This window comes from Petromyzon marinus, chromosome 45 (assembly GCF_048934315.1).
Source record: "Petromyzon marinus isolate PM22_M1 ecotype Great Lakes invasive population chromosome 45, UKy_Petmar_22M1.pri1.0, whole genome shotgun sequence".
Lineage (NCBI taxonomy): Eukaryota > Metazoa > Chordata > Hyperoartia > Petromyzontiformes > Petromyzontidae > Petromyzon > Petromyzon marinus.
Genome location: NC_133711.1, coordinates 10,455,190 through 10,476,254, shown reverse-complemented (window position 1 = coordinate 10,476,254; position 21,065 = coordinate 10,455,190). Strand labels below are relative to the sequence as shown.

Here is a 21,065-nt window from a genome sequence, read left to right as displayed (position 1 = left end):
TGGGTTGCGGGGGTCACGATTTGACTCGCGCATCGTTTAGCGTGGCCCTGTTTGTCCCGTCTCATTTGTATCTGTTTCCCGTGCACCGTTTCTATTTTTAGAGACAAGGCAATAATAAGTGAAAGTCAGAGGAGAAGAGAATGGAAGATGTTGAGAGCCTGGACTTGAACAGAAGTAGGGAGTCGACAGCACGGGTGGCTGGGGAAAAAGACTTCTAGACTACACAGGCAGCAGAGGAAGAGCAGCAACCTCCACTAAGTGAAGGCTGTGAACAAGCGTGGCAGCTGTCGACCGTAACTTGAAAGTATTTATTTTTTTCCAATTAATAAAGCTTCAGGCTCGAGTGGGGCAGCCCCGTGGCACACAGCGTAAGCTTGGAGGGGTTTGTTAGTCTGGGCCGTGTCTGGCTACAGCAGGGGCAGGAGACCTATGGAGCTCAGGCTGGATGTGGCCTATGACTTAATTTCATACGGCCTGTGGCCCCACGAGACCTCCTCCCACTTCTAAACCACCTGCAGTGTTTCTCCGTCACTGCGAGTATCTTCGCCATACTGATCGGGCACTAGAGGGGGGGAGTATTTTCGACCTGGCAGTGATGCAGTCTGTCACGTGGTCGTCACGTACGTTTAGTTTTGCGTTGTTATTAACTGGACGACGCTTACGTGAATGACCTAACGTTGTGTGTGGCCGCTAGGGGGAACGGTGGCACAGTGGTTAGCGCCTTGCATGATGAACTCAGCGACCCGGGTTCAATTCACGCTAGCCACCAACACCGGTGATGAATATCTGAACCGATCATGGGCCTCTCCTCTCGGTTGACTCGGCCTCAAATAAGTATCTGGTGCGATGTGTGAACATCAGTACTCGGGAGACAAAGGCGACCGGGCATGGTGTTGGCCACCCACCCCCTCGTGTGCTGTGCCAGCCTCCAAAGGTTCTCGCTAACAGCGCTTACCCCAAAAGTCGACTAAGGTTATACGGGGGATCTTTGTCTTTGCGTGGCCTTCGATGGCCACGCAAAGGTTCCAACCACACAGCGTCGAGCTCCAGCCACTTAGCAGACGAATAAAGAACAACCAACGTACCTGGCACCATCACCATTGTAGCCACACAAGGCGATCACGAAGGCGCTATGTCTCACAGATGGGTCGGGACCGCCGAGCGGTTCGCGTGGTTTTGCGATAAACATTTTCAAATTGGGCAATTGTAGCCCACGACGTCGGCACGCGGAGCCGCATTCAGGACTGCCGCCGGGGTAGAATCTGGAAGCAGGCGGGCAGGCGCCGGCGCTCGTCTCGCGCAGACGGTGCCGCCACCGTCTCGGCACGTTTGAGTGACTGCGCTCCCCATTAGCGCCACTTCCCTCTTCAGCCCCTTCCCATGGCGACGTGCCGGCGCTCCGACTGAACTCCCCCACGGCCCCCACCGCCATCCCTCGGCCCCTTCCCTTTTGTCAGCTCCACCATCGCAAACACCCCCCATTCTGCTCCCCCCCCCGCCCCCGCTCCACTGTGGCGGTGGTGTCTCAGCGAGTGTGGACCAGCAGCCGACGTTAATTACCGATCGCCAGCAGGGCAGCTCTGGGGGGGGGGGGGGGGTGGGGGCGGCGTTGGAGTGGGGGGGGCTCCACTGCGGATTCCGCGCGGAGGAAGTTACTCCAAAGCAGAGCCCTCGCTCGGAACGCTGCGACGTTTCGGAACGTCTCGCTAATTCCAGATACAATTGGACGCCTTACAAATACAGATTGGATCGTACAAATACAAGAATGATTGCCACCGTTTCATCATCCCACTGCTGGATGTATGGTCACACTTCACCACGCTGGTCAGTGTGGGTGGCTAAAGGGTGGGAGGTGCCCAGGACTGGTTCAGATGTCGCTTTGCCACTGATGTTAGCCGTGGCCGGGAATCAAGCTCTGGTCATGCATTATACAAAAACCCACGTTGCACTGCGTTGCTTTGTACTTGTCGAGATCGACAAGCAGCTCAAACAATGGAACACAACAGTCCCTTTGTGCCGATGAGAATGGGCCCTGGATTAGTGGGCCCTGAAAAGGGGGCCATTTCCCACGTGCCGTGTCGGTTATGGGGGTCGTTTGACCACGCCGGCACCGTGGGCCACACCGTCACACCTGGCGAACTCCAGAAGCGTCCTGGCTACGTTCCAAGTCACTCGCCCCTGCAGCCTCATCACTTCCTGTGCGTGTCGGTTGTGGGGGTGGGAGGCGGTCGTGTGGAGATGTCCCCCCCACCCCCCCAGGGACCCCCCCCCCACCGAAGTCTCGATGACATTGTACGAATATCGATGCAGGAATTAGCATCAAGAACAAGTGACTGCCCAAGTCAAGGAGCCCTTGTAAGGTCCTCATGAATTATGCATGGCTTTCTGGGAACCCACGCCCAGTCCGTGGATGGAGTCCGAACGCGTATGTTTACTGAGAGCGACAAACGGACACGCAAACGCGCGAACAGGCAAAAGCGCACACACAGATATACACACACACACAGATATACACACACACAGATATACACACACACACAGATTAACACACACAGATAAACACACACACAGATAAACAAACACACAGATATACACACACACAGATAAACACACAAACAGATATACACACACACAGATATACAAAGATCCCCCGTGTAGCCTTAACAGACTGTAGGGGAAAGTGCTGTTAGCGAGCACCTATGAAGGCCGGAACGGTACACGAGGGGGTGGGTGGCCAGCACCACGCCCGACCGCCTTTGTCTCCCTAGTAGCAATGTTTACACACCGCACCAGGTACTCATTTGAGGCTGAGTCGACCTAGGGGAGGCCCGGGACCGGTTTAGATAATCGTCACTGGTGTTGGCCGTGAGCGGGAATCGAACCCGGGTCGCCAGGTTCATAGCGCAGCGCGCTAACCGCTACACTACCGCTCCCCACCTCACACACACAGATATACACACAAAGATCCCTCGTATAGCTTTAACCGACTGTGAGGGCAAATGCTGTTCGCGAACAGCTTTGAAGGCCAGCACGGCACACGAGGGGGTGGATGGCCAGCATCACGCCAGGACGTCTTTGTCTCCCGAGTGGCGATGTTTACACAGCGCACAAGATACTCATTTGAGGCTGAATGGACCTAGCGGAGGCCCAGAACTGATCATCACTGATGTTAGCCGTGAGCGGGAATCAAACCCTCATTTAGGGCTTAATTCAGCCGGGTCTCATAAATTATGTCCACAACTCAACACACCACATCCAGTTTCTCTCCCGTTTGCTATTTCAGTGGCTGCTAACAGTCGTGTGCCGGAGACACGGGAATGTTCCGTGGGAATCTGAGCAGCGGTCTCATCATCGACGTGATGGATGCGCAGCCCGAGCCGACGCGTGGCCGGGGAAACGGACAGGGCGTGAGGGTTGCGGAGTGGCAGGAGATGCGTCATGCTCGGCGGTTTCCGACTCGTAGGGAGCAGTCTGCGCGCGTTCCGCACTGGGCTGGATACGTGGACGCTTAGCACGGCACCCCATGGCCAACACTTCTAAAGGGCTGGATCGATAAAAGCACGCGGGGGGAAGCGCGTGGCAGAGCCATTGCTCTGCCATGCATCTGAATCAAAGCCTCCCTCCTGAGTGCTGACTTGAATGAGTTGAGTGTTGACTGCAGGTGCTCATTTGCCGCGTCCTAAACGCGTTGAATGGACGACGTGAACAGAAGGCCGTGTCCGTTATTATCAGTCCCTGCTGGTTTGGCACATCTCTTATTGGCAAGTCATCACCAAGCATGATCTACCCACCGCGGAATTAAGGCGGGGAGGAGGCCTTAAGGTCGTAGCCGCCTCTCGCGGCCCTGCAATGCAATGCTCTATCGAGATGCCCGAACACAAGCCGAATCTCATCGCTCCGTCTCCACAGAAGATGCCCCCCCAAGGCACATCCCCCCCCCCTTTTATTGCCACTCCGTCGCCAATCTCCACCATTGGTGACGTGTCCTGTGCAAGCCTTCACCGTTCCCATGCTGCATCTGAACGGGAAAGGACACTTAGACAGAAGAGTGAATTGAACCCGGGTTGGGAGACGCACGCTTGGCAGCAAGGGGAACACAACACGTGCATTAGACAGCATGGGCATGTTTGAGACTTGGCAGCAAGGGGAACACAACACGTGCATTAGACAGCATGGGCATGTTTGAGACACCACGTTGAGCGTTACCGAGGGTGAGCTCAGGGTTGCGTGGTGTTCTGTAAAGCACCGCGAGGTCTCGCGTGTGACCGGCGCTGGCCGGACACGTCGCAGCAAGGGACGATGGGTGGTGGCGGCTGATACCGATGACGGGAGTTGCACGACGGAACGCGCTCGGCCAGGGAGACGGAGCGATGAGACCGGCCCGTGCGTAGAGCAGGTGCTGATTGGACTGTTAACGAGGACGTAAGAGATGATGGCGGCTCGGGGAGGCCTTCATCCAGCAGCGGATTGTTCATGGCAGCTGCTAATGATGACGAAGATAACAAGGGGAAACGGCTCACCGTCCCGGGCTCCAGGTCCACGCGCTGCCCTCGGGGTCGGCACGGCCCGCGAGCTCGCCCCGCAGCAGGGTCGCGCCGCCCTTCACCCCGACCTCGAGCCGCTCGGGGGTCACCGTCACCTCCACGTCACCCTTGGGCGTGTCCTCCGGGAGGTCGAAGGTGACCGTGACGTCCTCGGACGTCTGCTGCCACTGGTATGGGGGGGCTGGGCGAGGGGTGAGGGGGCACAAGAGACGCACAGACGTGCAGGCGAACACGGGATAAGAGGCGACGGCCAAGGGGAGACGTTACAAGACTCTCATAGAGAGGTAGAGTAGGCACTCGGTCCATCAGAGCCATTGAGAATATCTCCCCAAACAGCAAGTATCTGGTACAGGTGTGCGGTTAATCTGAGGCGACCGACTTCCCTCAAACTACAGGCAGAATGAGAGCCCGTTCACATGACAGTGGACACGACGGGTCCCTCGCGGGAGAGAGACTTCGCCCGCGCGGGTCCGTAGTGGCGGCGACGGGCACCGCGGCTTGTCTGCGTCTCATCGCTCATGGAGCCGCGGTGATCACCACCCGCGTTCGAATTCGGAGTCAGCCGCTCGCGACGTAAACCGGGTTCGAGTGCGGCGAGTTGGTAATCCCAGCCTCGTCACGGGTGACTGCACAAACTGGCCATCATCATAATGGGATGCCATGGTGGTGAGATGTTAACCATCTCGCCTAGAAAACAGGTCGTGGGCTCGATCTCGGCGTCTGCTGTATCATTCGAGTTTGCACGTTTCCCCCCCCCCCCCCACCGCGTGGATTTTTCTCCGGGTCCTCCGGTCTTTTTCCTCCACATTTAGAATCATGCGTTTAAAGAATTTGGTTGCGACATTTCCATGTGATAGGCCACTTTGTTGAGCTATCATGTGTTACATAGCTCAGTGGGTCTCACCTGCTAAAATAAAAAGTGTTAGTTTTTAGACAATGGCCCCTGGAAGCGGATATCACAGAGCTACCCCTGAAATCCCTTCAAGCGACCTTTTATCCACACGCCATGGGGCAGCACTTTGCGATCCGCTCCGCATACCAGAGGAATGTTTGCTGTATGACAGTTGAACAATCGAATGATCAACTGTGGCGGATCAATCGATGAACCATTACACGGCCCCTCAGCTCCTTTCTCTTATTTTTGTCCCTGGAAGCTATGAGCGCTGCTGGCTGGGATGAGACACTGGAGCTTGATCCTCGCCACACTGAGAGTGAGACGGCCTGGGGAGATGGCGCAGAGGGCGAGAGTGAGGAGGGTGCGGGGAGAGTGCGGGAGGGCGCGAGCTAGCGAGCAGGGTTAATCATCCCTTTAGCGAGCGACCCATTTTCTCCCGGGATTGACAAAACCACTTGGGACACGGACGCAGCTCAAATCGTGTCGCGGGAGATGAAGGGGAGCGAGAGCAACGGTGAAATGGACCAATGATGCCGCCGACGCTCCTTCCCCGCCCCCACGCCACCCGCATCAACAGCGATGCGGGAACGAACGGCGCGCACCATCCGTTCGTCGCGCTGAACGTGGCCAAGCTGACGAACAACATCGATGCGATGGAGATTATGAACGCCATCGCGCGGCGTACAGCAAACATCGGCAGCAGCGGGCGACGCTATCCAACCAAGGGAGGACGTGCGACTGCTCTCCGGAGGCGACAGTGCGAACCGTTGACGCGACGCAGGCAGTCGCTCAGGCTCGCGTCTTCCCACCGCCGGGGAGTCGCGCGTCGCACTCCACTCTATGGTTTATTTGTCAGCTTGCGCGCCGTGCACCACTCCACCGGGCAACTCAGAGTGCGGGGTCACTTTGTCCTGCGAAGGTTTTTTGTTTTTTCTCTCGGTGTGTTGGGCGGTGCCGGGTCACCGGATCCTTGCCTCGCCAGCCCACGCCGTTGCAACCACTTCCCCAACCAGGGCTCGGCGTCCGCAAATTATTTTTTTATTTTTTACAAATTCATTATTTTCGAAATGAGAAAAAAATGGGAAAGGAGAAAAACTGCCGCTCAACAAAAAAACAAATCACGTTTCACAACCCGTCCAGCCACGATCAATCGACTCGCAGCGGGAAGCCGCTCGGCCCAGAAGTGGCGGCACTCTCTTTGTCGTGGCCCAGCAAGGATAAAGTGAGAGTGCGTTGCCACGTTTCGGGGTGGGGGGAGGCTGGATAGGTTCCCGAGAAGTTCTCGAGAGCGTAACAGAAAATGTATTCAGCCGAGCACGAGGGGCGCATCGACATCTCACGCCGAGCGCCTCTCCTCGCCCCCTCCCTGCTGTCCCCTCCCTCTCTCTCGGCAGCTTCTGCTCCGGTCCCTCTGCGCGCACCTCGCTCCTTACCAGGAACTTCCTTTCGGGAGAAAAGTATTCACCCTTCCCCGTCCGTCCACCGCGCGGATGGCTTTCCGGTGACGTCAGCGTCGCGCATCTCTGCGGCGACGCCGTGGCCCGGCGCAGACAAGACCTCATCGTCGCTCCCTTTCCGGCAGATCCTCCCTCGCCTCCAGAATAGCAACGTGACATTTCACATTCGTTCCTTCGCTCTGTCGACATCTCGACTGTACCCGCGACAGCCCAACTCACGCAAATGAAACGGCCTCCACGACCTCCGATATATATTCCTCCTCCCTTTCCACCCCCTCCCCGACCCCCTTCCGTCGATGCCTAAGCGTTGGCGGTGCTTCCGTGGCCCGACCCTAGCGATCGTGCAGATGTGCAAGACACACTCGCCATCCCTGCCAATTTAAGCGTCAAGCTGCTGAAATAAAAAAACACATTTCCCCACTGTTTTTTTTACGGAATGCGGGACGCCTGCCTCTGACGATAGCTTTGCCGCAAAGTGCTCGATAATCGGCACCATGCAGCTTACACCGTGTGGTACAGTACGCCGCATGAAATCCGCACCTTTCACGTCGTCCACACCCAGCTCCTTCTCCTCTTCCTCCTCCTCTTTCTCCTCTTCCTCCTCCTTTACTTCCACCTGCTCCTCCTCCTCCGCGACCGGCCGCGCCGAGTCGCTTGTCACACGGAGGGCCCTGTCAGCCGCGACCACGATGCCGGCACCCCATGGCTCCAGGGCCACGTAGAATGGCGCCGAGGGCCCCGCCAGCTCCCGCCGCCGAGACACTGAGAAGCGCGCCGGCCCCACTACTCCTGCCGGCCCCACCACGTGGATGGGAGAGGAGAGTCACGGTGAGACCCGGCGGTAGGCAAGACCTAGTGGTGGGGCTAGCGGAGTTTGATTCCCGCTCACGGCCAACACCAGTGACGATTATCTGAATCGGTCTTGGGCCTCCCCTAGATCGACTCGGGCTCAACTGAATACCTAGTGCGATAGGTAAACATCGTCACTTGGGAGACAAAGGCTGACCGGAGTGATGCTGGCTACCCACTTCCTCGTGTCCCGTGCCGGCCTTCATAAGTGCTTGCTAACAGCACTTTCCCAAAGAGTTGGTTTAGGCTATACGGGGGATCTTTTGTCTTTGATGCCAGTGACGGTGCTAGCAATAATGTTAGTGAATGGAACAGCGGTTGGGTTTGCAGTTGAGTTAGAGGCAGGGCTAACCAAGGTGTTAGTGATGGGGATAGTGGTGGTGAGAGTAATCATGTCAACTCGTAACGTGTAGCCGCACAGTATTGGGCAGTGTTCGTGGCTGGGCTATGGGTAGTGCTGGTGGCTGGGCGAGAGGTGCTACCTTCATCTGGCTCCAGCGTGAGCCACTCGAGCGCGCTGTGGAAACCGCTCTTGCTGGAGGGCGCCGGGTCGCGCTCCACGCGGAGCAGCAGCAGCTCCAGCACGGATCCAGCGGCGCCGGCTCTCTGCAGCCCGTCCACCACGAGCGAGGGTGTGCTCACCGCCCCGCTATACACCACCTGCAGCGCACGGCACACGCGCACCACTTTCCTGGCATACGGATCGATGTTAGTAGGTGCGTATACGTTCGACGTAGTGAGTTCCCGTCACTCCACGCCGGCAGCGCAGTGAGATCTCGCTTCGACTACAGGATTGCAACTCCGTCCTAGTTCGACCTTCCATCGAGTAACCAAGAAACTCCAACGGTCGCTAAACCATCTCGCTCGGGTGATACTCGACATTACCCCCCGCCTCCCTCAGCTCCCTCCACTGCCTCCTCACCACCGCCAGCAAGGCCGGCTACATAAGATCTCCTGCCTCCAGCCTCTCCTCCACTGGCTTCTCACCATCGCCAGCAGCAGGGTCAGCTGTAAGATCTCAGATTGTCTGTGACACCACCGTGCCTCTACTTCCGGTCGTCCACCGTGTCTCTCCTCGCTGCTGTCAGCCTGCACTGCAGCTCACAGTGACAGCAGCAGCAGAACAGCGACTCACAACCTCCTCATCCTCCTCCTCTCTACACTAAGGACCAGGACCGCCACTACCGGACGTCATTTCTCCGTGGAAGCCACCGCCATCTGGAACGCGGCCATCCTCACCGTTCCGCTGCATCTACAGCGATCACAGCAGCAACATGAGCAGCGTTCAGTCTGTGTCGAAACTTAAAAGCCCCCCCACCTCTTTCCCCCGGCTTTCAGGCGACATTGAACGTGGCTCCGTGCCTCTGTCACGCTCCCTCGTATCTGTGTAATATGGTGCGTGTTACAAATTGCGCGAGTATCGTCAGCATCATTACCGCAGGCGGGACGATGCCGAACGCGCGCCGCCGCCCGCTCGCCCACCCGCACGCGCCCTTCCCGGTGGCGGCACGGCACGCCTGAGCGCGTGGTTTCACTTTTCATGTTCGGGGGGAATAATAAATAATAAATAACGCGATTAGCGGCGGATCCACATGGTGCGCGCCCTAATCGAGTTAACAGTCTCCCCCCGGGCGGCACGAGACAAAGCGCGGAGTCTCCGTGCCCCCTCCCCCCACCGCCCCCCCCTCTCTCCCTCCGCCCCCCCCCCACCCAACGGTACTGATTATCGAGCGGTGGCTGTGACGGCGCGTCAGTAATTAAACACGAGCCCCTGCGGACAGCGCCGCTAATTGCTCTGCTGCCGCCACTGCGACTGCGCTCACACACGCATTCATGCACTCGTGCACACAGTGACGCACGCACTCATTCACTCACTCATTCACTAACTCACACACTCATTCATTCACTCAGTCTCACGCACGCACTCACTCCATTAAATATGCACGCAGTCACTCACCCGGTGCAACCTATGGCGTCACACTGATGTATGGGCATTCCTCGATATACAGAACAGATACATTGCTGAAAAGTTTTCTGCAAAGTGGAATTCTGCAGATCGAACCCTGTTTCTCTATTGACTTCCATTACAGAATTGAAGATGCATTCCCATGAAAATTATTTCGGACCAAAGACGAAAACGAAATCACGCTTAGGAATGCCACAAACCTACGGTACTTAACCATCATTCAACTTTTTTCCAAATATTTTACAATTCAGAGACTAAACATGCCGTGAACGCGGATTTAACGTGACGTGCATCACATTTGTTCCCTCACGTGCAGACGTCGGCAACCAAAATAAGAGCCATTTTTTTATTCTGTAAGAAAAACCTCAGTATTTCAAGAGCCGCAATGCGTACGGTGAATACGAGACGATGGTCCTTATTAAATAACATGACCAAAGCGGTCTTTAAAGAGCCGCACGCAGCCCCGGACCCACGGGTTGCTGACCCCTGCTCGAGTTACAGTGGCAGCGAAATAGCCGCGGCCGGCAGTACTGCCCAGTCAACGACGACGAGCGTGGGAGTGATCGGTGGAGAGGCGAGTCTACACCCGGGGTAAGGAACCTTCTTCCACCGCATCCCACTTTCAAATCTCTTCAGCCAGTCATGGCACGTGAACACACACCAGTGTCCGCCACTGCCGTCGCACTCGCACTCCGCTGCCGCTCCAGCAGCAAGCTGCAAATATCTCGGACCAACAGACTCCGAGACAGCTTCGACCACCAGGCCATCAGACTGTTGAAAAGCCATCACTGGCTGTATATCTGCCCTGTCCTCTTCACCCACACTCACACAAAAACACACACACAAGCTCACACACACACACACCACGCACACACGCAGTCTCTCGCATTAAAAAAAAGACAAAGATCCCCCGTGTAGCCTTAACAGACTTTAAGTGCTGTTAGCGAGCACCTATAAAGTCCGGCACGGCACACGAGGGGGTGGGTGGCCAACACCACGCCCGGCCGCCTTTGTCTCCCTAGCGGCGATGTTTACTACACACCGCGCCAGGTACTTATTTTAGGCTGAGTCGACCTAGGGGAGGCCCAGGACCGGTTCAGATAATCGTTTCTGGTGTTGGCCGTGAGCGGGTATCGAACCCGGTTCTCTAGTTTCGTAGCGCAGCGCGCTAACCGCTCCACTACTGGTTGTGTCATTTCTCCTCACACACTCTCACACACACATACACCCTTACTCACACACACATACAGACACATACACAGTCAACACTGCTGTCCTATGTATATAGAGACATTTATATAGTGTTTAGACATACTGTATTTACATACCGTACACTCGACAAAGCTCACTCTAATATATATAGTTGTACATATCATTGATAGTATAAGTTTGTGTTCATTCATCCCATGAATATACGCATAGATTGCTATTTTGATTATTGTTCGACAGACAGGTGTGGCTCAACTGTGGGCGCAATGCGTGTCAGCAGCGTGCGCTCCATCAATTTGTACACCGTCGACAGTAGTGAGATAGGCCTGTAACTTGAGGACTGATCTTCTGGCTTTCCAGGTTTCAGCAGGGCGATGACCTTTGCTCCCTTCCAGGCTCTGGGGATTGTGATACCTAAATGGACAGTGGTAAACAAGGCCACGAGCAAGTCTTGGCCGACAGGTCCCAAGTTCTTAAGGATTCCAGGATAGATGTTGTCACTGCCCTGTTTTTTTTGGCTTTGGTGGCCAGAAGAGCGTCAGCCACCTCTCCCCTTGAGTATGGACGGGAGATCGTGGAGCGTGTTGGTAGGCTCCTTAAGGTTGCAGCGAGATTTCTGCGCACAGATTGTTTGTGTTGCTTTTTCATTGCGGCTTTTGTGCAGGTGAGGAGGTGAGAGGCGATTTGGTTGGCAGTGACTTGCGGCACTTTTTTTTATAGGTGGTACGTTGGCGCCAAGATGGTAAAGAAGATTCCACGCTTTGCGGCTGGAGTGTGCAAAGTTAATCTCAACTGTTTCTCACCATCGCTGTTTTCTGGCCGAATTTAGAACCTCTAATAGTGCTGATGCCTTTGTCTCGTCGCAAGTTCTTTTGAACGCTTTCAAGAGTTCATCGCTCTCCAGATTCCAGCATGGAGTGTATCGCTTTCGGTGGCCTCTGGGGATATTGTTGGTGGCCGCTTCGATGATGGCGTTGGCAAAAATGTTGTAGTTATGCGGCACCGGGTCAAAAGTTTGCAGCGCGGTTTCTGTTTTACCCTGGAAGGCCGACGAGTTCGCCTTCCGGAAGTTCCACCGAGCAAATGGTTTGGGTGTGATCATCGGAATTTGGAGTCCAATGTGGATGATTGCTGGTCGGTGTTGTCTTCTGGGGAATGGTCCTAGGATGTTCCTTGTAGCGGAGAGCGGGAGACCATGGTGGTCTTTGGACACAAAGCCGAGATCTGGATTGTACTCTCGCTTCCATTGAGCAGAGTGGAAACTGCCTCTGTTTAGGGTCGAAAAGCAGACAAATCATTTATGGATGACCATTCAATCAGTTGATCTCATTTATGGATGACCATTCAATCAGTTGATCTCATTTGTGGAATAGCCCAATTGTGTGTGGTGGCTATTAAAGTCACCCACATATACCGATGGATGTGCTGTAATAGGGATCATTGGAGTTGGCCAGGGATTCTTCGGTGGTTTATCCACGTTGGTCACGGACACCTGACCTAATCTGATGGTAATGGCTCATGTTTCATTGGTCGTGACTTCTTGTCACCTCATAGTCTGTAACGCCTTGCGTGATGTAGGTGGCGAGGCCGTATTTCGGATGGTTAATGGTGGAAATTATGTCATATCTGCTGACTTCATAATTCACGAGTCGGTTATCTTCGGCGTGGGTTTTCTGGAGTGCAACAACGTCAATGTGTCCTTGTTGTAAACACTTGGCGAGCACCTCACACTTTGCTCGTGAGAGGCCTTCCACGTTAAGTTGGTACAATCGTATGTAGGTCCCACTCTTCTTTGGCTGATCATTTTGGCCCTTAAAAGGACCGTTATTTTGGATGCGATTTACACATTTGAAATCGAAAATACGCGATATCCAAAAATGCCGAAGTAACGGTATTAGTTGTACAATGAGGCACTTACCAGGTGCGCCGCGAGAAGGCCACCATCTGTTAGGACAAGTGCTGTAAGGGAGAACCTATGAAGGCCGGCATGGCACACGAGGGGGTGGGTGGCCAGCACCACGCTTGACCACCTGTGTCTCCCGAGTGGCGATGTTTATTACACACCACGCCAAGTACTCAATCAAGGTGGAGTCGACCACTTACCATACACGCGCGCGCACGCACGCATACTTAGCTCGTAGCACGAGTGGCTTGCAGCAGCGCTCACCTCCCACGCAGCGTCGGTCTCCACGGCGCGAGCGCCCGTGTGCAGCACGAGCAGCGTCCCCGCGCCGTCGCACAGTGCCGCCCGCTCTTCCGACAGGAAGTGCATGGACGTGCTGACGCGCCCGGGGCTCCCTGCCACCTCCCGCGCCAACCGGAACACGGGCACCGGCGTTCCCAGGTACGTGTCCTGGCGGGCGACAGAGCCAGCGCAGCACGGATACATTCAAGCTGGTACCTATTATCTAAACATGACTGGTCTCGTTTAACCAACCGCGAACCATAGCGGTTCACTAAACATGACTAATCATGATTAACTAAACAGGACTTGTCACAGTTAACTAAAAATAACTCGCATATAACCAAATGCGACTCGTTTTGGTTCACTAACCACAACTCATCGCAATTACCAAAACACGACTCATCGCCTGTCACGCACCAGCGCAACGCGCACGCGCTGCACGCGCCCGGCGCGGTCCACGTAGTAGACCGATGTCGCGTCCCAGGGGTCGGCGACCAGGTGGTTGCGCATGCCGTAGACGCGTACGTGGTCGCGCGTGTACAGGTCCTCCGACAGCTCCACCTCGTCCACACCTACGCGCACACGACAATGACTGCAGGTCAGCCATCTCCTCATCCCCCCCCCCTCTCTCCCCAAGTCCAGTTGTGTTGCGGATGGCAGAGGGACATGGTAGCAGTGAACACTGATGGTCGTACTGTACTGAAGAGCCCTAATGAGGACGGAGCCGAACTAACGTTGTGTCTTTGTTGCACCGCCGCTTGTTATTGGGATGTGGCCACATTTTATCAGCTCATTGAGCCAGTGGTTTTAAACCACAACATGGTCACACGTTCAGTTCTTGCGAGCCAGTGGTTTAGACAAGGCATGAAAAATTGTCCACGCAATTTGACATCCCAGAACTTGTAAAATACAGTGCTAATTTAGGGGTGGGATGCCCTGGCACGCCCGTTTTATTTACAAATACCCTGCTACTTCCGTGAAGTTATTGATGTTTTGCTTTTATTATATTAAATAATAATATCAATACAGAGGAAAGTTTGACTAATTGGCCACCAAAATCACTGCGAATCGCAAGCAGAGTCTGGAACGTGCAGCCCAACGCCGTGGTAGTTACCGTCGCAGTACGGCACGAGACTGGGAGTGCGGTGCGGAGATGACACCGGCAGCGTCGCCTTGCGCTGCTGCTCAGTTTTAGAGCTTTGGGAGTGGAGTTTTCAATTATTTCCACTTGTCAAATCTACAGGTCTCCATTGGTGACCATCCTGAAACCATCGACTTGCCACACTTGAGAGCCCAGATGTTAAATAGTGGGCAGCTGTCAAAATTTAGACGCAGCATTTCAGCTTTGCCGGCTTGGCACTCTGGCCACTGGGCCACTTGGAAACCCCAATGGATAGAGAATGGCTGGCAATGCCGATGCCACGGCTCTGTCACACGTGTTACCGAGACGCAAGTCGTGGGTGCAGAACCTCATACCGGCGATGCCTGGCATACCCCATCACTGCCCCCCCTCCGCCGCTCCCCCACTAGGGAGCTTTAAAGCTTAGCTAATTCTCAGCAGCTTGAGGGCCGCGTTACATATTCATGCGTGCAATGTTTATTCAAGCGGGATCGCAGCTCTTTTGATTGGAGACAAATCTGCCATTCGAGAGGCTTTTCAAATTACATTGAAAAAACGGTGCCGCGTGCAGACAAAACAAATCGCAGATTTAGCGACAAAGCAACCGCCCCCACCTCGTCCCCTGCCCCCTTCCATGCTGCCATCGCTGACCGGCCAGCCGCACCAGAAACCACGGATGGTGCAGTCGCAGTGGTGCTGGTAGCACAGCTACACGCAGCCAGCCGAGGTGGCAGGTCAGAGATGCTGAGTCGGCACCGCTGAATTTCTGGGTTCAGATCCAGGTTTCAGCCGCTCGTGATTAATCCAAGTTCTCAAGTGCAGTGAAGTCGATGGTCTCAGCCTGATCACCATTGACTGACATAGCCATCCGTAAACCTACATAAAGATGCACAGACTCGCAAAGAGACCTGTAGACTCATGTATAGACCCGCGGACTAAGCAGTAATTAATGCACTGTTGAGTCGATGTTCTCAGCACGGTCACCAATGACTGCACAAAAACAATACCATTGCACCAAATTTGGTTCTGTGCTACAACTAGCACGGCGCCAGATTCACGCAAACCCCAAGGCTCCCAGGGATCTCTGGCACCTATAGGTGGAGTCTAACTCACCCGCGCAAGCTGTGCACCCATCTCTTTTCCTTTGACTTAGGGGCAAGAGATGAAAAGTGGCAAATCGGTTGAGTGGCACGGTGTGCGTGCGTGCACCAGGCTTGGTGCGATACCATCGATCGTCACGACTCAGCAGCCACCATTGTATGGTACTCCAAACTTTAATTTAATTTTTACGGTATCATGTTTTTTTTATTTTTTTGCCCTCTGTCTCGCACAAACTGCGTCTGCTCCAGCAGCTTTCACGCGTGAAAAGAGCGCTCGATTTTAATCGAGGGCAGCCCGCAATATTCCGGATGTACGTTTCAGACGCGTCAACAATGTGGACAACTGTGCGTTTAACTATAACAGTGGCTTCTTTACCGGGGAGAAGCACGTCAACCGATTTAGCGCCGTAATCCGCAAAAGGGGAAAACGCTCGTAATATTCCGCCGTGACACTTTAAATAAATAAATGCAGTGATTTATAACGTGCACAATGTTTCACGAACACGTATATATGTATGTGACCATGACTCTGAGGTGGGCAGCCTGGCTCAATGCCCGTAAAAATCCATAAGAATGAGGCGGGGGGGGGGCCTTTAAGCATCTCTTAGAAGTCAGTGCAGACTGAACGTTGCTGCTGCGATTGTGCAGCGGCAGTGGGACGATGATGGCCACGTTCCACACGGCGCGGGCTGCCACGGAGAAACAACGCCCCACAGTGACCACGGTCCTTGGTGTAGAGAGGAGGTGTTGAATCACGTTGCGAGTCGCGTCGCTCAGGAGAGTTCTACCTTGAGCTTTGTCATCCTACGATTTGATTGTGATGGTGCATTCAGATGCATGTGTGTGTCAAACCTTATACTATTTCGTAAGTGGGGAATGGTGGCATAGTGGTTAGCGTGCTGTTCTACGACCCCGGTGAACCCAGTTCGATTTCCATTCATGGCCAACGCCGCACATCCATGCCGCTATGGTGCTGGAAGAAGAACTGAGCAGAGGATGGTGACGGTGAGAGCGTGTGGTGTGTGTGAGTGTGTACGTGTGTAAGTGTGTGCGAGTGCATGCGTGTGTGCGAGTGCACTGCGCTACGAACCCGGCGACCCGAGTTCAATTCCCACTCGTGGACACTAACAGTGGCGAATATGTGAACCAGTCCTGGGCCTCCATTAGGTCGACTCAGCCCGAAATGAGTACCTTTTGCGATTTTTAAACATCACCAATGGGGAGACAAAGGTGGCTGAACGTGGTGCTGGCCACCCACCCCCGTGCCGGCCTTCACAGGTGCTCGCCAACAGAATTTGCCCCAACAGTTTGTTAAGATTATACAGGGGATTTTTGCCTTTGTGATATTTTAATTGACTGCGAAGCTGCCTAACGTGCATAAAAATAATCCCTGCTCACACACAGGATATGCAAAGTGGTGTTTATATATGTTTATATATATGCTGAGCATGGGAATCAATATTAATCTATGAATTGATGCATCATAGCACACCACACAACAGCAACAGCAGCTGCCATTCCCAACGAGGTGACGCTGACATCGTCACCATCGCCGAGGCTAGCTGCACCCGTTGAAGTGCAGAGGATCGATGCCAGCAGGGGGTCACGGCACAGACACAAGGAGTTATGGGTTCACCGACTGCAATGACCGGTGGATGTACCGCCTATGGGGCCAGCTGCGGCAGGCAGTTGGACTACTTCACGCGTCACACATGCAGACAAAACATATTTGAGCCTCTATGCCACATTTTAAAAATAATGCCCACAAAATGTAACTGGTATTGGCCAAACACCCTAATGCTCAAAATTTACCTACAAATGTACTCAATTGGGATTAAACACGGCAACATTTCTCCCTACTGCTTCAACATTGGCAGGGCCCTCCTGAAAAATAGTCCTGAGACTCAGTGAAACCTTCCGGGATAAACAATCTGAATTAAAATTAATTAATAATGATTGAAGGTTGCCAAATAATTATGCCAAATCACTTGGCCACTGTGACGGAGAGAGCTCAAGTGCCACGTGCCCGTCCCTTGCAGTCGGTTCTCTGTGGCTGGATCCGAGCCAGGTGCCCCCTCGCCCATCCCTCTATCTGCTGAGTAAATTAAAACCGACCACCGGTGCTCTCCAATTTAATATTGGCGAAGAGTCTTAATCGTTTAACATAGCTGCGTGCAGCGGTGCCACCGCCGCTGCTATAGTAACGGCTCGAGTTGGACGCAGAGTGAGATGCGGGCACAAGATTACACGGAGCGAGGCAGAGCTGCTTGCGCCTGCTTCGTTGCTATAGCCACAAAATAAGTGCGTATATAATACTGATAATTATAATGTGCATTTACTCAGGGAAGACTCCCTGAGTCCCAAGACTGTTTTTCAGCAGGGTCCTGCTACATTGCGATTTTTGGCCAATTTTCAAAGTTGACAGATTTACTTTCGTGTGAGAGAGGAAGCCAGAGAATCCCGAGAGAGCCCAGGGAGCTGTATACGAGGGGAAGACAATCAGCACTGCCATCTCCTCGCCACACCTCGCAGCTCCACGCCTACAATACCAGCCAAGTCCTGTCAGTGTAACCCATTCAAGTACTAACCAGGCTCAGTTTCTGAGATCCAACGAGCATTTTTATTATTATTATTTAGGGTAAACGTCAGAAGATATTCGCTCCAATTCAAATATTAATTGTGACATTGCAAACATATAAACGTCTGCAGAAACTCAGAGCCTTTCGAGCGAAGGGAAACAATTAAACCATATCCAGCCAATCATCATCACTTAATATTGATAACACGCTTCCCCCCATGAAGTGCTCGGGCTGCACGAACGATGATCTACAAAAGCCCCCTGTGACTCGGCTGCCACCTGGTGGCCTCTGCCCGTGCCACGTGCTTCTGGTGCGGTTCCAACATTAATACATTAAACTAGATTCGAAGCTTTCGTGACTGCAGGAATTACTCTTTGGTTCTTTCGGTAAAGTCACGTAGAAAATAGAATCAAATAATAATAGAATACGACGTTTCGGTTGCAACACAAGCAACCATCATCAGGTAAGAATGAATGATGAAACACTGACACGGAAACAACACAGGCAGACACACATGCAGATAGAGACACAGACACACACCAAGACACACCGAGCGAGACACACACCAAGACAAACAGAAGCACAACGACTCAGGCCTTCAATAGAGAGAGGACTGCGGAGGCGGACAAAACGAGGGGACCAGCAGACAGACGAGGGGAGCGGCGTGAGATTCCGGACCACAGTGGCTGGAGGAGAGACAATGGTTTAGTGCAAGAAAATCGAAAGTTTGAGAAAGCTAATTTAGTAAAATTAAGAAGTGTTACGCAATGCACAGAGTCGTTGCCCTTCTGTTTGTCTTGGTTCTTGGTGTGTGTCTCGCTCGGTGTGTCTTGGTGTGTCTGTGTCTCTCTCTGCATGTGTGTCTGCCTGTGTTGTTTCCGTGTCTGTGTTTCATCATTCATTCTTACCTGATGATGGTTGCTTGTGTTGCAACCGAAACGCCGTATTCTATGATTATATGATTTTATTTTCTACGCGACTTTACCGAAAGAACCAAAGAGATCCATACATTAAGCAGGCAACACACTTCCTCCTTCCCATAATGTCTCCCCACATACAAAAAATTATGTTTTTTTTTATTACATCCCATCAGCCACACACGGCCATCTGGGAGTGCATAATTTCAGCAGCACTGATTTAGTACAAGCAAACTTCTGGACCCGTTTTCAATATATGCAGTGTCTCAATCAGAATCCGGCTTGTTTAAACCACTGCTGGTGAACTGCCAGAGATGTGGGTTAGCAAGGGTCCTCCCTCTATGTGAAATATTTTCTTAGTTCAATGCAAAACTACCTAAATGTGCATTTACAAAACATCTAACAGAGAGGTTTCCTTGCCTTTGAAAATCTGGCAGTTCACGAGCACTATATGTTTACCTTGGTTGTTTCGTGTTCCCTCGAAAGAGCGTGGGGTCGATATACCAGGTCCCGCATATAACACGAGGTTTAGAGGGGAGCTCCAAATATCGAAAGCCATAAAAATAACCCCAAAATCCACCAGGCGGGTGGGAGCGTGGCACATTTATCAAATGTGACGGTGGTGAATCCACGTGGCCTACCGAGCGAATCACCCGGGACAGAAGCTAAGCAGGGGTAGCGCCTGGATATGCTGCTTGCATTGGCTACCGCTACGCATCAGGGGCTGTTATCGACTGCGGGGCTACATCTTGGGCAGCACAGGGCAGTGCAGCCAAGTTGCACTCTTGTTACTTCACCACCGCACTGGGCAGAAGCACGGTGGTGAAGTATGGTCAACCGACCTCCACGACACGCACAGCAGCGGGGGCAGCGCCCTCATCCGGCAGTGGGTTGACAAAGGCGCTGAACACACGGGCATTTGAATAGAGGTTCAGAGTAGCCGAATGAAGGTTCACTCGTAGTCCCGTCGTAGTTGCGAGATGCCTGTTGGCGTGAGAGGGGTGAGATAATTAGGAGCGAGAGAGGGTAAGAGCGGGAGAGATTTAGAGAGCGTGAGACGGTGAGAGTGTGAGAGAGGATGAGGGAGAGCGAGAGAGTGGGTGAGAGACAGTGAGAGAGAGGGTGAGAGAGCGAGAGAGTGCGTGAGAGGGTGAGAGCGTGTGAGAGTGAGAGAGTAGGTAAGAGAAGGTGAGAGTGAGAGAGAGGGTGAGAGAGGTGAGAGTGTGAGAGTGAGGGAGGGTGAGAGAGTGTGTGAGGGTGTGTGAGAGAGGGTGAGAGTGTGAGAGAGTGTGAGAGAGGGTGATAGTGAGAGAGGGTGAGAGAGAGCGAGAGAGTGGGTGAGAGAGTGTGAGAGTGAGAGAGGGTGAGAGAGTGTGAGAGAGTGGGTGAGAGAGGGTGAGAGTGTGAGAGGGGTGAGAGAATTAGGAGCGAGAGAGGATAAGAGCGGGAGAGAGCGGGAGAGATTTAGAGAGCGTGAGACGGTGAGAGGGTGAGAGAGAGGGTAAGAGAGTGTGAGTGAGTGGGAGAGAGTGTGAGAGAGTGAGAGTGGGTGAGAGTGAGAGAGGGTGAGAGAAAGTGTGTGAGAGTGTGTGAGAGAGCTTGAGAGTGTGAGAGTAGGTGAGAGAGTGTGAGAGAGTGGGTGAGAGGGTGAGAGAGTGGGTGAGAGAGTGGGTGTGTGAGAGAACGTGAGAGAGTGACAGTGTGTGAGAGTGTGTGAGGGTGAGAGTGTGAGAGAGAGTGTGAGAGTGAGAGAGTGTGTGAGTGTGAGAGAGCGTGTGACAGCGTGAGAGTGTGACAGGTACCATTGCTCACAGGGTCCACCTGCTCGGTCCCTAGAGCAGCTGAATTGATCATCAGCTCACCGATCGACTCGGTTACCTTCTTGCAGCTGCACGCTGTACGTGGGGATTGGGTCCAGGGAGAGGCGGTAGCTCTCAAAGTTGGGGTCCAGCAGGGCCCGGTTCACGATGAGCGAGACGTTTGCCGCCATGGTTCGCGAGCCGCTCGTCTATCTCTCGGTGCGGCTGGCTGAAGCTCTGATCGCTCTCCCGTTAATTTCGGGCGAGCTGTGATCGCGGCCGCGGCGAGGGTGGGACGCGTGGAGCCCCGCACACGGACACCTCAGCACGGAGGGGGCGAGGACAAGTACCAGGGCGCCATATTGGGTAGGGGCGGGGGGGGCTCGCGATGTCGTCACGAACCTCGAGGCCTTCGACCTCGCGAAGGGGCTCCAGCCCTTAGCAA

At 53.8% G+C, this 21,065-nt stretch overlaps 1 protein-coding gene across 3 annotated transcripts in view; it reads right to left on the bottom strand.

Annotated features, from left to right (window-relative positions):
* The window catches only part of NUDCD1 (NudC domain containing 1), a 31,389-nt gene extending 10,402 nt beyond the window's left edge, over positions 1-20,987 (bottom strand). Inside the window, exons 1-6 of one of the 3 annotated variants that reach the window (XM_032971261.2) lie at positions 20,700-20,987; positions 13,523-13,677; positions 13,088-13,273; positions 8,228-8,405; positions 7,437-7,685; positions 4,521-4,725 (exon numbers count right to left, since the gene is read on the bottom strand). In XM_032971261.2, the coding sequence (XP_032827152.2) occupies positions 4,521-4,725; positions 7,437-7,685; positions 8,228-8,405; positions 13,088-13,273; positions 13,523-13,677; positions 20,700-20,811 (1,085 nt within the window). In that variant the 5' untranslated portion in view covers positions 20,812-20,987. Of the gene's footprint in view, positions 1-4,520; positions 4,726-7,436; positions 7,686-8,227; positions 8,406-13,087; positions 13,274-13,522; positions 13,678-19,280; positions 19,595-20,623 lie in introns of those variants that run through there. The other 2 variants (XM_032971262.2, XM_032971260.2) reach the window with 2 other exon arrangements.
* Positions 20,988-21,065: the final 78 nt, after the last annotated feature.